This window comes from Osmia lignaria, chromosome 2, assembly GCF_051020975.1.
Source record: "Osmia lignaria lignaria isolate PbOS001 chromosome 2, iyOsmLign1, whole genome shotgun sequence".
Classification (NCBI taxonomy): domain Eukaryota; kingdom Metazoa; phylum Arthropoda; class Insecta; order Hymenoptera; family Megachilidae; genus Osmia; species Osmia lignaria.
This window is the reverse complement of record NC_135033.1, coordinates 3,662,321-3,679,253: the sequence shown is the minus strand read 5'-3', so window position 1 is coordinate 3,679,253 and position 16,933 is coordinate 3,662,321. Positions and strand designations below refer to the sequence as shown.

Genomic DNA, 16,933 nt, shown 5'->3' with positions numbered 1-16,933 from the left:
TTTGTGGAAGTTATAACGTTTTTTATATTGCCATGTTACCTGAAATGTTCCTGTTGCATATATTGAATCTTCTTCTTCCTGTAAAGTCTTTTCTATTATGATTTTGTATCATTTTCAATGGTTGTTTGCTTATTTCTATTGCTAGGGAGAGCTTTCACTGATTTAGTAAAAGAGGAACGTAAAAAAAGCGTTTCTTTAGGCGGTAAAGGACACGGTAGACTAAAAGATGTTACACTTAGAAAATTAGCAGATTATTATTGTGGGGGTTATAAGTGAAGCATAGCGCCTTAGGTGCTTTGGGCCTCTCTTTCCCGTGATGGCCGCAAGGTGTCGCGCGAGTAACACTCCATCCTTTCTCGCAAGTGCTCCATCACGGCGCTTGTCGATATATATAGGGTGATCCTCTCGCAGCCGGACACCAAGGAACTGGCGACAATGAACCCCTTGACCGCACCATGAAGACACACAAAGTCGTCTCGGCCCGGGTAGGTCCCCGCTGGCACGTGACAATGCGGACCTCTTGATGGGGCGGTCAAGGGGTTCTCTTTGTCGCCAGTGTTCCCTGTGTGTCCGGCTGTGAGAGGATCACCCTGTACATGTACAGGGTGATTCTCTCGGCGCGCAACACAATAGCCGTGCCGTACAATAGAACCCCTGCTGTTCCGTTTCTTGTCTTCGTCTCAGCCATAAACACACACAGAGCAGTCTTGGGTCCGGCGATATGGCCCCTGGGTCTCTTTACCCGCAACAACCGCAGGGTTCCATTGTGCGGGACGGCTATTGTGTTGTGCGCCGAGAGAATCACACTGTATAAGATCTGAGAATATACAGGGTGATTCTCACGCTACGCAAGACAAAAGCCGTACCGCACAATCGAACCTTGCTGTTTTTGTGGGTAAAAAGATCTAGGGGCCATATCGCCGGACCCAAAACTGCTTTGTGTGTGTTTATGGCTGAGACGAAGACAAGAAACAGAACAGTAGGGAGGGATTCTATTGTGCGGCACGACTTTTGTCTTGCGTAGTGAGAGAATCACCCTGTATGTAGAACCCAGGCGTCTGGGACAGGGACCGTCTACGTCAGCCCCACTGACGAATCTAGTGCCCGACGAAAAGCCATAAATTTTCCATCGACATCCTACATTATAAAAAAGCTATATTGCGAAATAAGAGCTATGAAATGTGTCATATACGCTACAATATACCATTCAATTTCAACGCATAAAAAATCATAATATGATAAATGTTCAGCAGGTGAAAATTCTTGGTGCTTTTTTCAATCTGCTGTTGGCTATTGCAAGAGCTAAAGAAGCTGGTTCTAAATAAAATAAGCAATGAAAATTTGCTTTGTCTGCGTGTACGATGTCTAACTTAAAATGCGAATAAAAGCTTACACAGCATGACATGGCGTAACTATCGAAAATATTTATTCTCATCAAAACATCATGTAGGATCTTCAGTTACACAGGCTATCAATTGCACAATGAATATAATAACAGATGCACCAACACCAATATTATACTCATTCAAAGATAACGCAATAGAAATAAGCAGACAGTCATTGAAAATCATTGAAACATGCGATAAAACTTCGGAACGTTATAAGCGTGCTAGAAAAATTATTTGAACAGCACACAATTATCAAGAGAACACGGTTTACAAGAAGAAAAAGGTTCAACGAACGCAGCAGAAAAGCATTTTAAATAACATAGCAATATAAAAAGCGTTATAATTTCCACAAAAATGAAGTTTTTGAGCTGAAATTTTTTTTGCAATTCATGTTCACAGCACTGAAAAAATAAGGGTATGGATTTCACGCTCCGATGATTTTTTTTTGAAACAAATTTTTCTTCTTACGTAAAAAATGCTATAAAAATATATATTTTCAAAATTTTATCCTACGAATTACTGGTTGTTTATTTTTACAGGATTGCCCCCCTCCCCCCCCCCATAAGTGAAATATTCTATATATGTAATTGATGAAATTTCACACATAGTAAATTTTAAATAGTTATAAATTTCAATAATTTGATTATTTAATTAACGTACCTTATTTTCGAGATGAAATTTGTAGAACCAATCCTGATAGTTTAATATATTCAGTACTTACGGATCGTGAATTTTATCAATGCTATCAATCTAGGTATCAATATTTGTTGTCTGAGATTAAAACTATCAGTTCAATGGAGTTAGACAAATATAAACATCAATACACGTGCTTAACTGATAATGAGTTAGAGACACTTCTTTTAATTTGTTTTGATGATGTTATATCAAAGCTTTCTTGCTGACTGTCTATTTGCAAAATCATCAGGTTTACATATTTCTTCGTTTATAATCTTTGTTTGTCGACTAAATTGCAAGCATTGGGTTATAGTGATTCAAATAAACACATTAGACTTCAGTATCTATAGTTATCAAATGAAGATAAGTATGTATTATCAGATTAATAATAAAAATACATAACGCTGACAATTGTATGTTTCTTTTATATTTTTGTAGTGTGATATCTAAATATACTTCAGTAACTACCATTGGCATAACTAGGATTTTTTGGGGGCTGAGACAGGTCTCACAGACATTTTAAAGCATTCAAATATTGAAATTTTGGGATTCTAAAATTCTAGAAGTTTTGGAAATCTGAAATTTTTGAATTTTACAATCTATAAATTTTAAAATGATGATAAGATCACTTTCACATTTACATATAAGGGGGGCGGGCGAAGTAAGTTCACCCAGGCCACTATCTAGTTGCGTCAATGGTATCTACATTATTGGATTACGAATAAAAATACATAACTTCTGTCATTGTATGTTCCTTTTGTCTCAATGTGATACTTATCTGAAAATTATTAATGAAGTTATGTTTGAAAATATCATTCCACATACGTTTTAAAGTTATTAATTTGTAAGTAATTTCTGATAAAATAAATAAACTGTAGAGGTAAATGTTCGGAATTGTCACTCCTGTCAACTAAAACAATGTCAATAAATATTTTTTTAAAGATTTTTTTTTTATCGCCCACGAGTTAAACAGTAACATTTAATTCGTTTTCCTGATTGCGGGGTTGAGCCCCCCAGACCCCCCCTAAATACTACACTAACTAATACCGATACCCATTTTTAATATAAGGGAATAATAAACACAGTTTACAAAGTAACATATTTATCGGTATTAGTTAGTGTAGCTATTAGGGGGGTTTGGGGGGCACAGCTCCCCAGTCAGCAAAACGAATTTAATATGTTACTGTTCAACTCGTGGGGGATAAAAAAAAATCTTTAAAAAAATATTTATTGACATTGTTTTTATTGATGCGCTGCCATAATAATATTAAATATGATGTTTTTTAACTGTAAGAAACTACACAAAAAAAAATCAGCTCGATTCTGACAGCAGTGACACTTCCGAACATTTACCACTGTAGAAAAGAATAATGGCTTTAAAAGCTAAGCATATATTAAAATCAAGAGTATTAAGAGTACAAGTGAGAGTGCAAGGGGGATGAAATTATACACAGCTTAAATTGAATGATTCTAACAATTGTTTGTTACGGCAAACAGTGACATGGCAGTAAAGGAACGAGATAATTTTTAAGAGTAAATTAAGAGTACGTAGATCTATAAACAGTTTCTTAAAAGTCATCCTGATAAACAAGAAGGTTATATCAAGAAATTGCAGATCATGCTATCAGGTCAGCTGATAGAATATGGGAAGCGATAATGTGGAAGCTAATACACATTTCACTCCAGACCGTTGAACACTCCAAAATAGAGCAGCGTGACAAGTAGAAGTGTTTTAGTCAACTCAATACTGAAATTGAATTTATAACTATGTCTTGGTCAATGTTTGAGACTGTTGGATTTTTTGTTGGGATACTGGTTCTACTGTATTATTATTCTACATCGGTTTTGGAGTTCTGGCAGAAACGAGGCGTGAAAGGACCAAAACCTATTCCATTTTTGGGCAACTTTACGAATGTGTTTCTTGGAAGGAGTTCAGTGAATGATTGTTTCGTGAAAGCTTACTACCAGTTCAAAGATGAACCGATGGTCGGAGTATTTGGTGGCCACATCCCACATTTAATTATAAGGGACCCGGATTTAATAAAGGATGTTCTTATTAAAGACTTTTCAACGTTCGTTAATAGGATAACTGTTCCTAATGAGGTATGTTGTGATAAAATAGGTTTAACTTATTCGCGATAAAATCAGGCTTTCCTGCAGAAAATGGCAATATAGGAGAAGTAGGAATTCCCAAAATCTTCATTTTCACAGTATTAACCCTTGACGCAAGTCACAGTTTCAATTTAATTTTCTGTTTCACATTATTTTTAGTTTCTAAATTTGACATTATTTTTATCTATATGTTTTCTAAATTTGGAACGCGATTGACCCAGACTCCGCTGTTCAAGAGTTAGTATTAAAGGTAATTTAGGAAAAAGATAATATAATTTTTAATTATTAAATATTGTAAAATTTAGTGTAAAATTCAGAAACACGAATAGTAGATAATTATCAATTCAAATTTTTCTACGTGTGCGATAGGTCCAGATTCCTATAATGGAGAGGATACGAATATCGGATACCTATTTTATTTTTAGTTGCAGAGAGTTTCAGAATAGAAAAATCGATATAAATAGAAAAATCCAACATAGAAATTTGGGAAATTTTATAGAGAATGTGCTGTATAAATATAAATATAATAGACTTTACGAAACTTCCGTTTTTTTCAATTTTTCTAGTTGATAGCAAATTCGGGCTAATAGAAATTCTGGTAGTGATATGAGACAGCGTTACTTTGGAGAAAAATAAAGTTATAACACTAACATATAACATTAATAATGATAAATTAAACATGTAGAGCATCAAATATAATTAGACAACCACAATTAAACTAGGTAAAAGTAGAGCGAGATTCGCTCTAAAGCCAACCCTTGGAAGTAAACTAAAACTTTTCATTAACTTATTTTGAAGTGACGAAAAAAAAAAAATTTTTGGCCATTCGTTGAAATTTTGACCCATTAAACACTTACCGTCTGGCCTATACAAAAGTGACAGAAAGTCTAAATGCTTTAGTCCCCTTCTCAAGATTTTCAATATTTAGATAATACTTTTATCTTTAATAAGAACGGAAGAATTTAACATACATAACAGTGGTACTCAATAGATCAATTAAATTAAGGGCATCATAAATTAAAGCTTAATTTATTATTAAGGCATAAATAGTTCTTGATATAAATACCACAATACCATTTGATAACAAAGTTATTTATATAAATTAAATTATTATTTATATAAATAATCTCCCTATTGAAATTATTCAATTTTTGTGTGATTCACAGTTATGAATTAAAATTGGACACCTTACATGTAATGCTGATATCAACCGTGATATCTATGTTATATGTTTACAGCTCGAGCCATTATCAGTACACCTGTTCAGTCTTGAAGCAAAAAGATGGAAGCCTTTAAGAGCCCGACTCTCGCCTGTTTTCACTTCAGGAAAACTGAAAGAAATGTTCGGTTTACTGGTAGAATGTGGAAATCATTTTGAAGAGTACTTGAAGAAACTGGTTGAGAAGGGCGAATATATCGCCACCCGTGAGATATCTGCAAAATATACTACCGATGTGATCGGTTCCTGTGCGTTCGGGATAGAAATGAACGCGTTAGCAGCAGAAGACAGCGAATTCCGTAAAATGGGCAGAGAAATCTTCAAAACAAACGTGAAAACTGTCACGAAGGATAGATTGAGGGAATATCCATTGCTATTTAACATCTTCGGACGATTCCTCCTCGATTCTGAAGTCGATAACTTTTTCATAAGAATCACCAAAGAGAGTATAGATTATAGGATAAAGCATAATTTTCATAGACATGATTTCATTGAGACTTTGGTAGATCTGAAGAAGAATCCTGGAAACATTAGTGATAAACGTATGTGCATACAGTAAAACCTGGATAAATGCAACCAAGATTGGGGCCCAGTGGTTGCATTTATCCAAGCGAGATGTCGAATCTCGAGTTACACGCGATAACCAGCCAAGCGTGAACGTAGAAAGGGACAGACAGTGGCGGAAAGAGAGAGGTCCGATGATGAAAGGAAAGAGCCGAAACATATCGGTGTGACTAATACTAATTCAACTATAAAACTTTTTTATTTTTGACTTTTTTTTATTGAAACTTTTACTAACGCATTGGTGAAATTTTTCTGATTAAAATGGTACCAAACACGATATAGTTTCAATTATAATTACTTGCTAAAATTGATGTTAAAGGTTGGCGAAAAGCAACAGAGATCGAAATCAAAACCAGTCGCGGTGTTGGCTCTGGTTTCAAAGGTTTCATTTATCCAGGCAAGGTGGCGATTCTGGGCATTTAATGTTGCATTTATCCAAGCGTGGTGTCGATTCTGGGCATTTAATGTTGCATTTATCCAAGCGAGGTGTCGATTCTGCGTCCGTACACATGTTTTGTATTTAGCCGACATGCCGATTCTGTGTCCGTACACATCTTTTGTATTCAGCCGACATCATTTATATTCAGTCGTGGTGTCAATTCTATGTTGTTTATTCTATTACTATTGTTTATAAATATAATTCAAATTATATCATGTTTGGTGTCATTTTAATCAGAAAAATCTCACAAATGCGTTAGTAAAAGTTTCATTAAGAAAAGGTTAAAAATAAAAAAGTTTTATCGTTCAATTAGTATTAGTCACACCGATATTACGGTCGGATCATATTACATGGTTTTCTCGTCGAGCGGCTCGGTTCGTCTAGGGGGATCCCCCCAAGTGGAGGGAATAGCGATGTTGCACTTATCCAAGCATTCTTTCGTTGCATTTATCCAGGTTTTACTGTACTATGCTCACTGTATCTTAAGGCTGGTTCAGACACGGCTAGTAATTTAGTCGAATGGCGAGTGATTTAGTAATTTAGTGTGCATGGACAGGTTATTGTGAAATTGCAGCCTTGTGGGGTTTCAAACCCGTTCTGCAGTTCCTAAGTAAATAAATAAATAATTCCGCTGCCACCAGGGATACTCGATATCCCTGTCTTACTTTGTCGCATTTAGTTTCGTTCGCGTATTTCGTCAGGCGGTGCGAACGCACGATTCCCCTTGGCCCTGTGACTTTTAAGCTTAATGGAGCTGTGCCTTCTTCTGGTGTATGGACAGTATTTTCACGCATGCGCCGTTACGGGCTCGAGGTGCGTAGTTGTTTCGGGCTAGAGTCGTTGGGAGTGTGCGGGTACTCGAAATTACGAGTAGGGTAGACTTGGGCAGGTTTCCAAACTATAATACTCGGGTATCCGATTTTCTGGCTCGCTCGAAAGAAGTCGAGCAGGTTCGTTCCAAAGTGTTGCCGGGCTACCCGAACATTCGTATGGTCCGGAAACCTGCCCGAGTCCGCCCGACTTCTTCCGACCTGACCCGAAATAGTCGGGCTACCCGACTGCACGCATTACGACTGAAAAAAGGTGTGTTCTCGTTTCTAGGGATTTTTCTAGAGACCGTCGGTCAAGTTTTCAACGCTTGCATCGCCTTAAGTAGAGAGGTTGCTTTCGTTTTATAGTATTCTTCGCTTATTGTTTGCTCGATCGGGTCCGCGCAATGAATATTATCCGGGGAGGTAGGTGTTTTGAAAACTGCTCTCGTCGATTCGCTTGTCTCAAAGAGCGAGCCAGAGAGATTACGAGTCGAGTTAAACAGATTTAAAATAAACGAGATGCGCTCGTTCGGCGGCGGCAATTTCAAGAAGTGGCCAGGGATGACTCAGCGAATAATAACCGGGGCAGAAAACCGAATAATAAACGGGAAATACTTTACATACCTCCTCCATTACCGATCGCTGATCGATAAATCGCACCAACACAGACATCGATGCCTGTAACAAATCTGATGACACTCGAGCGTCCGTGCGAGCAATTTTTTGAAAAGAGATAGCACTTGTAAAATAGACGGAAAAAGTTAACTTTGACTGCCGAATAATCTAAGCTTGAACGATCAATAACACTTACCACTTTATCTTTGACACAACAGTTTATCTTTTCATTTTTTGTTTTCTTTATCAGTATTTTTCTCATCATTGTAATCTGATCACATACGGTGTGTAATTAGTAATATGAGTTAATAACTTTTATTTGATTATAATTAGGATATATAAAAAGCATATCTGCGTCCATAGTAGTCAAAGGGTTAAATAAAAATCCTACAGGCTTGTGTAACTTACCTATTAACTGCTGTAAGATAGACTGCATTTTTTGTGATGCTTTATATATTTTTTTCAAACATAATTTCATTTCCTTGCACAGAATTGAGTGACAGTTTCTTGGCTGCACAATCCTTTGTCTTCTTTGCTGCTGGTTTCGAAACTTCCTCTGTAACGATCACTCATGCTTTATACGAGCTAGCATATAATCATTCGATTCAAGACACTCTTCGATCAGAAATTAAGGATGTTCTACAACGTAGTAATGGAGAGATCACATATGATAATATAAAGGAAATGAAATATTTGGACGCAGTCCTCCAAGGTATACCATTTGCGTTTAGTTTTTGAATACACTCTTTAACAAATTAATATGTGCATACATTGACTAATCGTTTTTTTTATAGAAACATTACGAAAATATCCGGTAGTATTATGGTTATCCAGAACAGCAATGACTAATTACACGTTTTCGGGTACAAAAGTCACCATTCCGAAGGGTCAACACGTAGTCGTGCCCGTTGATGCTATTCAGAATGATCCAGATATTTTTCCAGAACCGGAAGTCTTTGATCCTAACAGATTTCTTGACGATAATGCTAAGGGCAGACATCCAATGTTTTATATGCCATTCGGAGATGGCCCAAGAAATTGCATTGGTAAGATATTGTAGAATTAGGATTCGATCATAAATTAAAAAGTTCTAAAGTAAATTTGATCTAATTTTTTTTTAGGCGCAAGGTTTGCTAAGATTCAATCCAAGGTAGCGTTGATTAAAATTTTATCAAACTTTAAAGTGGATGTATGTGAAAAAACTGTTACCGGGTACAAGAGGGATATAAAATCATTCCTTCTTTTGCAACCAACGCACGAAGTATATTTAAAAATGACAAAAGCTTAAATATATAGGACAGGAGCAAACAAGTATATGTTAATCAATTTCTTATTGATTATTTTCTATTTATATTTAAGCAAAAATAAGATACTTAATATAAATGACATCAGCAGGCGTTATTTGTGGTAAAAGAGTTAATTGTTTCACTAAATATATTCATAACTGTTTTAAAGATTATTTCTATTACTGATATTATAATAGTGAAATTTTTTTTAGTTATACATCCATTTCAATAATTAATAGTAAATGTAATAATTAATAAAACAAAGAAATGCAAATTCAATAATTAATTATTTTCCCTTTTTTATTAATTACCTTAAAATACTCAATTCCGTATACTGATCAATAAATTATTTAAAATTCATACTTTAATTGATTTTACAAAATTTTATCTTTTACCTTTTTTTTGTTCTCTATCGTTCAATTCACTTCTACTCTTGAGATTATATAATATTATTACAAATAATCATATCAGTGTGTGCACAAAATTATAATTACATTAGGTGTAGAAATTAATTTTATACCCCCCGCCCCCTTCCCATTTTTAAATTGAAGATTTATTTTTAAAAAGCCATGATGACTTCAATTATTCAAGTAATGTTTACTATCATATTTTCGGGCAATTTTTCAGATACACAGAAGCACGAGAAAATATTCATATTTAATTAAGAAGTAACTAAGTAGACATAATACCAGAAGTATCGAATTAGTTTGTACACCTAATAATTTTCATTAATCTTGCATTTAAAAAAAATATATATTATCATCATACACTGTTTAAAATTATTTAAAAATGTATATTAGTTTACTTTCTCTTATTATTCCAGTTTTGTTTAGATTTAATAAAATGCAAAATTACACTTCTACTGTTTATCCTATTTCAATGAGTAACATTAAACTTTGAAAAAAAATGAAAACTACTGAATATCAATTCTTTTGATTTTCTACTTTAATTTATAAAATAGGTGAATTTCTTGTAACATTTAACTCTATTAGCATCAAAATAGATTTGTGTCAAAGCAGGAGATTCTTTCAAGACCCTTCTGCATCTTCATTGAAATTCTAATTTCCTTCTTTGAAACTATAGGAACGATGTTTTCGTTCAATTCAGATTACTGAGAAGATTCTTGTCGGATTTCTTTGCTGCAAAAGCACTTTATCTTAAATTTCTTTTTCAATTCAGTGTTAATTTGAAAATTTTCAAATGCATGTTTAATTTGATTCTAATTGTAACTTAAATTAACAGCTAATTTAACATCTTCTTATTATAAGAATTCACCCAGATTTATACATTCAAAATATTTGAATAATGATAGAAAACAGCGTTGATCCTTCTTTGAAATGCCAAAAAGGTAGCTCATATTCTCTTTTAAAAAGAAGCTTTTTAATTTAATATTTAATTATAACCATTTAAATTTCTTAATATTTATTGAAATTAATATTATAATGATTTTCCTTATCTGACAAACATTTGTTTTTTCAAAAAAATTTGAATTTTTCATTTTTACGTTATTTCAGTCTTATTGGGACTAAAAAAAATATTTTAATTTCAAAATTCAAAAACTTCAGAGTTTCCAAATTTTTAAAGAACTTGGCTCGTTCTGGAAAAATTCTGATTACGCTAACGTGTAGTCCAATATTTATCAATAACCGTTTAAATTTCTTATTATAACATTTATAGAAAATAATATTAGACCAACCTGTTTCTTTTTACTTTCAAAATAGATTGCTATTAAAAAATTGCTTTAGCTTAATATTCAACGACGAAAATTTAAACCTCTTTGTTATTGATAAAAAATTAATAACATAAAAAGCATATTTAATTGTTCATTTTAGCCATATAAATTGATATCACAATAGCAAAATTATAAAACAAAAAAATAAGAATTTTATTATATTACATTTAATTGAATGTGTAATTATTACAATTTTCAATCTATTATTATTTATCAATGTCAGTAACATAGAAGACTGGAAATTAATCCTATTCAAGTGACTTTTTCTGTACCTTTGGTTTACAGTATGCTATGAAATTGAGAAACAAATTAAAAAGCAAACGTGTATCTACGTCCCAGGTTAATTGCATCAGTGACTGGCACGAAACGATTGAGTTCGTGATCTGTCATTGCTCGAAGCTGAATAGAGCTCGCGTTAAATCGATTTTACAGTTTGGTTCGTTTGCCTCGAAAAGTTATTGGTTCACGATCATACACCATTTCATTTTTCAATCAATCTTTATCAACTTAACAAGATATTCATGTTAACGTTACGCATCATTTTTCATGTATTTACAATGTAATAAAAAAAGTTTTTATTCAATATTTACTTCGGTTGTATATGCAACGTGCAGCAATGATATATGTAGCAAAAATATATACCTTTTTTTGGTAAATATGCACATATTTCATTATGTTAAATTAGTAATTTTAACTATTTATTAAATGTAAATCATTAAACGTGCGAAATGAGTCGGTTATATGAATTTTTAGGGAATTTGTTAATTAATTTAATGATAAAAATTTGGTATTAATATTAAAGATGAAATATTATTTAATAAAAATTAAGGTAAAAGTAATTCAAATCAAAATACATCAAGCATTTATTATGTGTACGAATTAATTCTGTGCCTTTTCTTCTTTCTTTTTTTAGTTGAAGATTTATTTTTAAAAAGTTATAGTAGCTCCAATTATCGAAGTAATTTTTATTGTTATTACATTCTTGCGCCACTTCTCAAATACACAGAAGCGCCGAAAAATATTTGAAAAAATAATTATTAAGAAAGTGTTAATGGTAGAAGCATCGAATTAATTTGTTCGGCTAATATTAGGTTATCATGAATTACATTAACCCTTGGACCGCGTGGCGGACCATGGAGAGGACCCTTGTATGTTCTATGGAGATTTATTAATAGTTTAATCTACATATTTGGGCAAAATGATGTTTGGATGATTTTGTTATTTTTCTAGGATGTTTTGAAATATTAATTAGGATAATTAAGCTACGAAGGCGTCAACAAAAAATTTCGAGGTTCTTTCAGAATAGATCCTTCAGAATTATTTAATTTTATAACAACCCTCCTTTGGTCGTTCACTCTTCTGGAATCTCCTTTGTGAGTCGAATTTTTCATCGTTCTGGAAAATAATCCCCCTGCTTTGTCATGCAAGAAACCATAAACAAGAATATGACGAAATTATCCAAATTTAACTTAAATGCTTTAAGATCGTTTTACGACTTTATCATAGACACGAATTTAAGTTATCCTTCAAACTTTGTACACCCGAAAGCGATCTCGTGATCACGGAACAATTTTATCGATAAAACGAGATCAATTTTTTATCTTTTTCTTTTCCAAAGAATTTCCGTAACATCTTGGATCATGGAAGAAGTTTTCCTTCATCTATATCAAACTAGTTGCTGTGGGATTTCGTTCCTATTGTTAATAAAGTAAACTTTTCAAACTTTTCTTATCTAATTATTGCAACTTGCTCTTACTTCTTCTCGACTTTTTATTGATTAATCAGCAGAATATATAATTTTACAACAAAGTATTGAAAGCTTTCTCCGTTTTTTTTTTTTTTATAATTATTGGAAAATGTCAGTTATCTGGATAATGTAACGTGCAAATTGTTCATTTGCAATTATTTATTCGTGTTATTCTTTCCTACTTATTCGTATGCATCGGATGCACCGTGTAATGTGAAATAAAAGATGATAAAATGATAAAATGAGATTTTCATCTGCCACTTCGTGCACTCGCTTGGAGGGTTTATCGGGACACACTATATGCAATTTTATGAAAATCGTTTATACGTGGAATATGTACTCGATATTTCTCTCGAAAAAATTCTATATTCGTGTACCTATACATAGATTATTACAAGAGTTTCGGGAATTCATGTTCGAATATTCCCAATTGAACTGAAATTGCTACTAATGAATATAGATGAGATCTTCAAATTGCTTCATATTTCAGCATCGATCTTATCTACAGTAAAATGCCATTCCGGCCAGATAAATCCTCTGAGATGAGCATCGGGAATAATTGGTTTCTACGAAGGGATACACGCGCTTGTTCTTACCAACTGAAATTCGAGTAATTTTCTTACCGAAGTCTTTAGTTTGTTAATTGTTTCAAGAAATTAAAGTAGAAATAATTTACCACTGAACTTTTTCTTATTTTGTACCTTTCCATTATTCCCTATGTCCACTTTCAAAATTTCAAATTATTTTTATTATAAATTAATTAATATCTTATGTTACAGTATCGCAGATAAAAATTCATTATTATTAATTGTTATATGCCTCGGACAGCAGACCATGGAGAGAGTCCAACTTTAATTATTTTATCTCCCATACTATTTTCATTTTTTTAATTTTAAACTGTTTCTTTAAACATTATTTTTACAGCACATAGAACTCTTTCGTTTAAAAATTATACATTCAATTTTAGATTAATATCCTTTTGTTTGTTTTGTAAACTTGGGTCATACCTGACTCAGACTCCGTTGTACTAGGGTTAATAAGTGAGGGTAACACGTGGGGTGGTCGTGGAGTGATACTTTAATAGAACTCGAACTCTTTGTAAAATTTTTAAATTTTAACAAAAAAAAGAAAAGAAATTTCTCGGCTCTCAATAAAATATCTTTTTCAGATACTTATTTGAATTACAAATTTTTAATATTGAGAACTTTCAACCTTATATTTTCTATAATTTAGTTTTTTATTATTTTCAACAGAATACAATGAAGAGTTAAATACTGAAACGTGGGATAAATCTCAACAGTAGGCACGCCCTATAATATAAATTGTGCTGTATGTCACATACGGGTATGTATCGACCGGCTCGGCGCATTGTCAGTACAGCGGTGAAAAATGGACGGGAAGAAAGGAAGTAAAAGAAAAAGAAAAAAAGGTATGAGATGTACGTCTTCATGGAGTTGAAATATCCTCTTATTTCGCCGCCTACTTTCTCTGATCGGAGAAGGTGTATCATTGAAACGATCTGTGAGAGGTTGCTGATGTATCTTTCATTATCGAATTTCTAAGCCAACGAAAATGACTTTCCAGTCAATTTTACAGACACTTTGGGAGAAAATGATCATTTCGAACCATTACCTTTTCTTATATATTTTTCTGTATATATTTAAAAAATATTATATATATATATATAGTACTGAGAATAAATTAAAGAAAATTATCCAATATATTGGATATCTTTCTTTAATTTATTAAATTAACACATCATATACCGGCCATAAATAAAATATAATAGATACACACTACTACCTTATAATTAACAATAACTAAAGGTTAAAACCTGTATCCTGTCTTCTCAATTTTCTCTTAATTGAAGTACATCTAATTTTCATTACTTCACCTGAGTTATATGTGAATTTGTAGTACTGACAAGAAGCCTATTAACCTTTAGACATAATCACATAAGGTTTTTTATTCATCACATAAGATGTCCATATATGTGGTTCATAAGTGCCACACATTTTTTTTTGTGTCACAATACTTTTTTTTTTAAAGTAAAATTCCAGCCCTTTTTCTTATGCCCTGCTTAAGAGGGGGCGCCTCCTATTGTAAACAATAGAGGGGGTCATGGGGGACACAGTGGTGGTGGCTTCACTTGTAAGAGGCGTTGGAGTCAGGAGCTATGGTGGGATAAAAGATCAGAACATTCAAAATTTGTGAATGAAGCATTGATCTTCTTTTTTAATATAATAAGCAACCTTTCTTACAACTTTCTTGCAACTTTTTCTTTTTGTTTTACTGAAGATTCAAACGCGTGGGCGGGGGAGGGGCGCTGCACCCCCACCCCACAGGATATACCCTAACCTAACCCAATTATCCTTGTGAACAATTGTGGAAGAACATCAAAACTGTGTAAAAAAAAGGAAAGTTGTGAGAAAGTTGTAAGAAAGGTTGTTTATTATGTTAAAAAAAAGATCAATGCTTCATTCACAAATTTTGTATGTTCTGATCATTTACCTCCCCATAACTTCCGACTTCCACGCCTCCTACAAGTGAAACCACCACCACTGTGTTCCCCATGATCCCCTCTATTGTTTACAATAGGAGGCGCCCCCCTCTTAAGCAGGGCACATGAGAAAGGGCTGAAATTTTACTTTAAAAAAAAAAAGTATTGTGTCACAAAAAAAAAGATTTGTGGCACTTACGAACCACATATATGAACACCTTATGTGATAAACTACAAAAAGATACAGGATACACCCCTGCGGGGCATGTCCCATATTCTAAACTTGTGCCTTAACTACATCATCTTCATAGTCCCCGGAAGGTTTAGCAATAATAAAATCGACCGATTTTCCATTAAAATATTATTATGCTATCAAAAAAGTGATTTATATGTGAATCCCGGTCTCGTATGCGCTTTTACCGCCTGCAGCTGCGCACGCGCTCTTGCACCGCTGAAATGTAGTTTGAGAATCACCCACTAGATAGCGAGCGGTATTCCAGAAGAGAGTAGGCGAGTTCAGGCTATAAGATGAGCTTACCTGCTCGCCACATCAATTATTACTTCAAATTCTCGAAGTTTTCATTTATGAGAACGAGTGATGCCACGATAGAGATGCTAGTATGGCATAAAGGTAGTAGAGCGGATCTGAGAGATTAGAATCGTCATCTTTCAACAGTTTCTATCACGTATTTGTGATTTTAACGTTTAACTTTTTACGTCATTTATCTTTACATACCTTTGCATTCTATCAAATATTAATTACAATTTAAAGATTAATAATCCACTTTACTCTATCAAATACTAATTAGAATTGAAAATTAGTAATTTTGCAGCATACATTATATAAAATTTTGGAACATAATGATATTCAGTAGCACAACCATAATTATTTGATAGAGGGGTCAGCTAACTCTTTTGACTCCTCTCTCTTTTCAATTGTGCTACTACTGTTATCAATAATGTTCCCAATAAAAAAGAAGGTAAAGTTGCAAAAGTCATAGAGTTCACAGAACGTGCACTCATTAAAGTGTTAAGATGGTATAATTATCTGCCATCAAAATAGTTCAAAAGGAAATCCAAAAAAAGCTCACCTGAAAGATGGTAACTTTCTTCAAAACTGCTAGGTTCACGTGCAGAGCCAGCTCCGTCTTCAGTTTGTCGGGAAGTAATCCTAGAGCGGTATTGATATCACCACCACCTTGTATCCTTCCACGTGACCAGCTGTAGTCGTACCACCTGAGCACGCGTCTCTTCATGCCGCCGGGAACTTTATGATGCCTCATGTAGGTTTTCGCTCCGTCTAGAAGTCTCTCAAATTCCAGACGATTCGCGTTTCGATTGGTGATCACGTTGCCCACCTGGCCGACGATAGTGGCGAATATGAAGACACCGATTAGGTAGCTGACTATCGTGAAGACGTACCTACGGATCAGTAAGCGAGAAAAAGAGCCAATCAGTTCAAGGAGGATGTGATCAGTGTCCTCGGTTCATGGACGAGCGGCCCCCGCCGGAGCCTTTCTCTCTTTTTATTTCCCTGCTTTCTTATCCCTTTCGTTCTTTCCTTCTTACTTGCCTCCTCCTCATCCTTCTCCCTTTCTTTCCTTTGTTTCTGCTCCATCGCCTCCAGCCTCTCCTTCCTTTCAGCTTACTCCAACGATTACACACTGCTTCGACTCTATGCTCGTCCGTTCGTTTGTTCGTGATATTCATTCGCTCTGATTTGCATTAGCGTAATTTGAACTTTTTTTGGGGGTGGGCCAGGTCCCTTAGAAATTAAAAAATTTTGAAATACTGAAATTTTGGGATTTTAATATTTTAGAAACGTGAAGGTCCGCATATTTTGG

General features: G+C 33.9%; 2 protein-coding genes across 2 annotated transcripts in view; one reads left to right on the top strand and one right to left on the bottom strand.

The window, feature by feature from the left end:
* Positions 1-16,933, bottom strand: part of LOC117605966 (uncharacterized) — a 358,528-nt gene that overhangs the window by 35,328 nt on the left and 306,267 nt on the right. The window contains exon 6 of the mRNA XM_034327865.2: positions 16,181-16,511. Coding sequence (XP_034183756.2) covers positions 16,181-16,511 — 331 coding nt within the window. The remainder of the gene's footprint in view (positions 1-16,180; positions 16,512-16,933) is intronic.
* LOC117605967 (putative cytochrome P450 6a14) lies at positions 3,730-9,346 on the top strand. Its single transcript, XM_034327866.2, has 5 exons — positions 3,730-4,166; positions 5,414-5,936; positions 8,315-8,536; positions 8,619-8,870; positions 8,946-9,346. The coding sequence occupies exons 1-5, from the start codon at positions 3,831-3,833 to the stop codon at positions 9,110-9,112; spliced, it is 1,500 nt and encodes a 499-aa protein (XP_034183757.2). The 5' UTR covers positions 3,730-3,830; the 3' UTR covers positions 9,113-9,346.

What these genes read in the sequence shown, in the direction of transcription:
- LOC117605967 (XM_034327866.2), top strand. Translation starts at nt 3,831, where the DNA reads ATGTCTTGGTCAATGTTTGAGACTGTTGGATTTTTTGTTGGGATACTG. An exon ending in TGGAAACATTAGTGATAAAC is followed by an intron (nt 5,937 to 8,314) that starts GTATGTGCATAC and finishes TTCCTTGCACAG; the next exon opens with AATTGAGTGACAGTTTCTTG. An exon ending in TGGCCCAAGAAATTGCATTG is followed by an intron (nt 8,871 to 8,945) that starts GTAAGATATTGT and finishes ATTTTTTTTTAG; the next exon opens with GCGCAAGGTTTGCTAAGATT.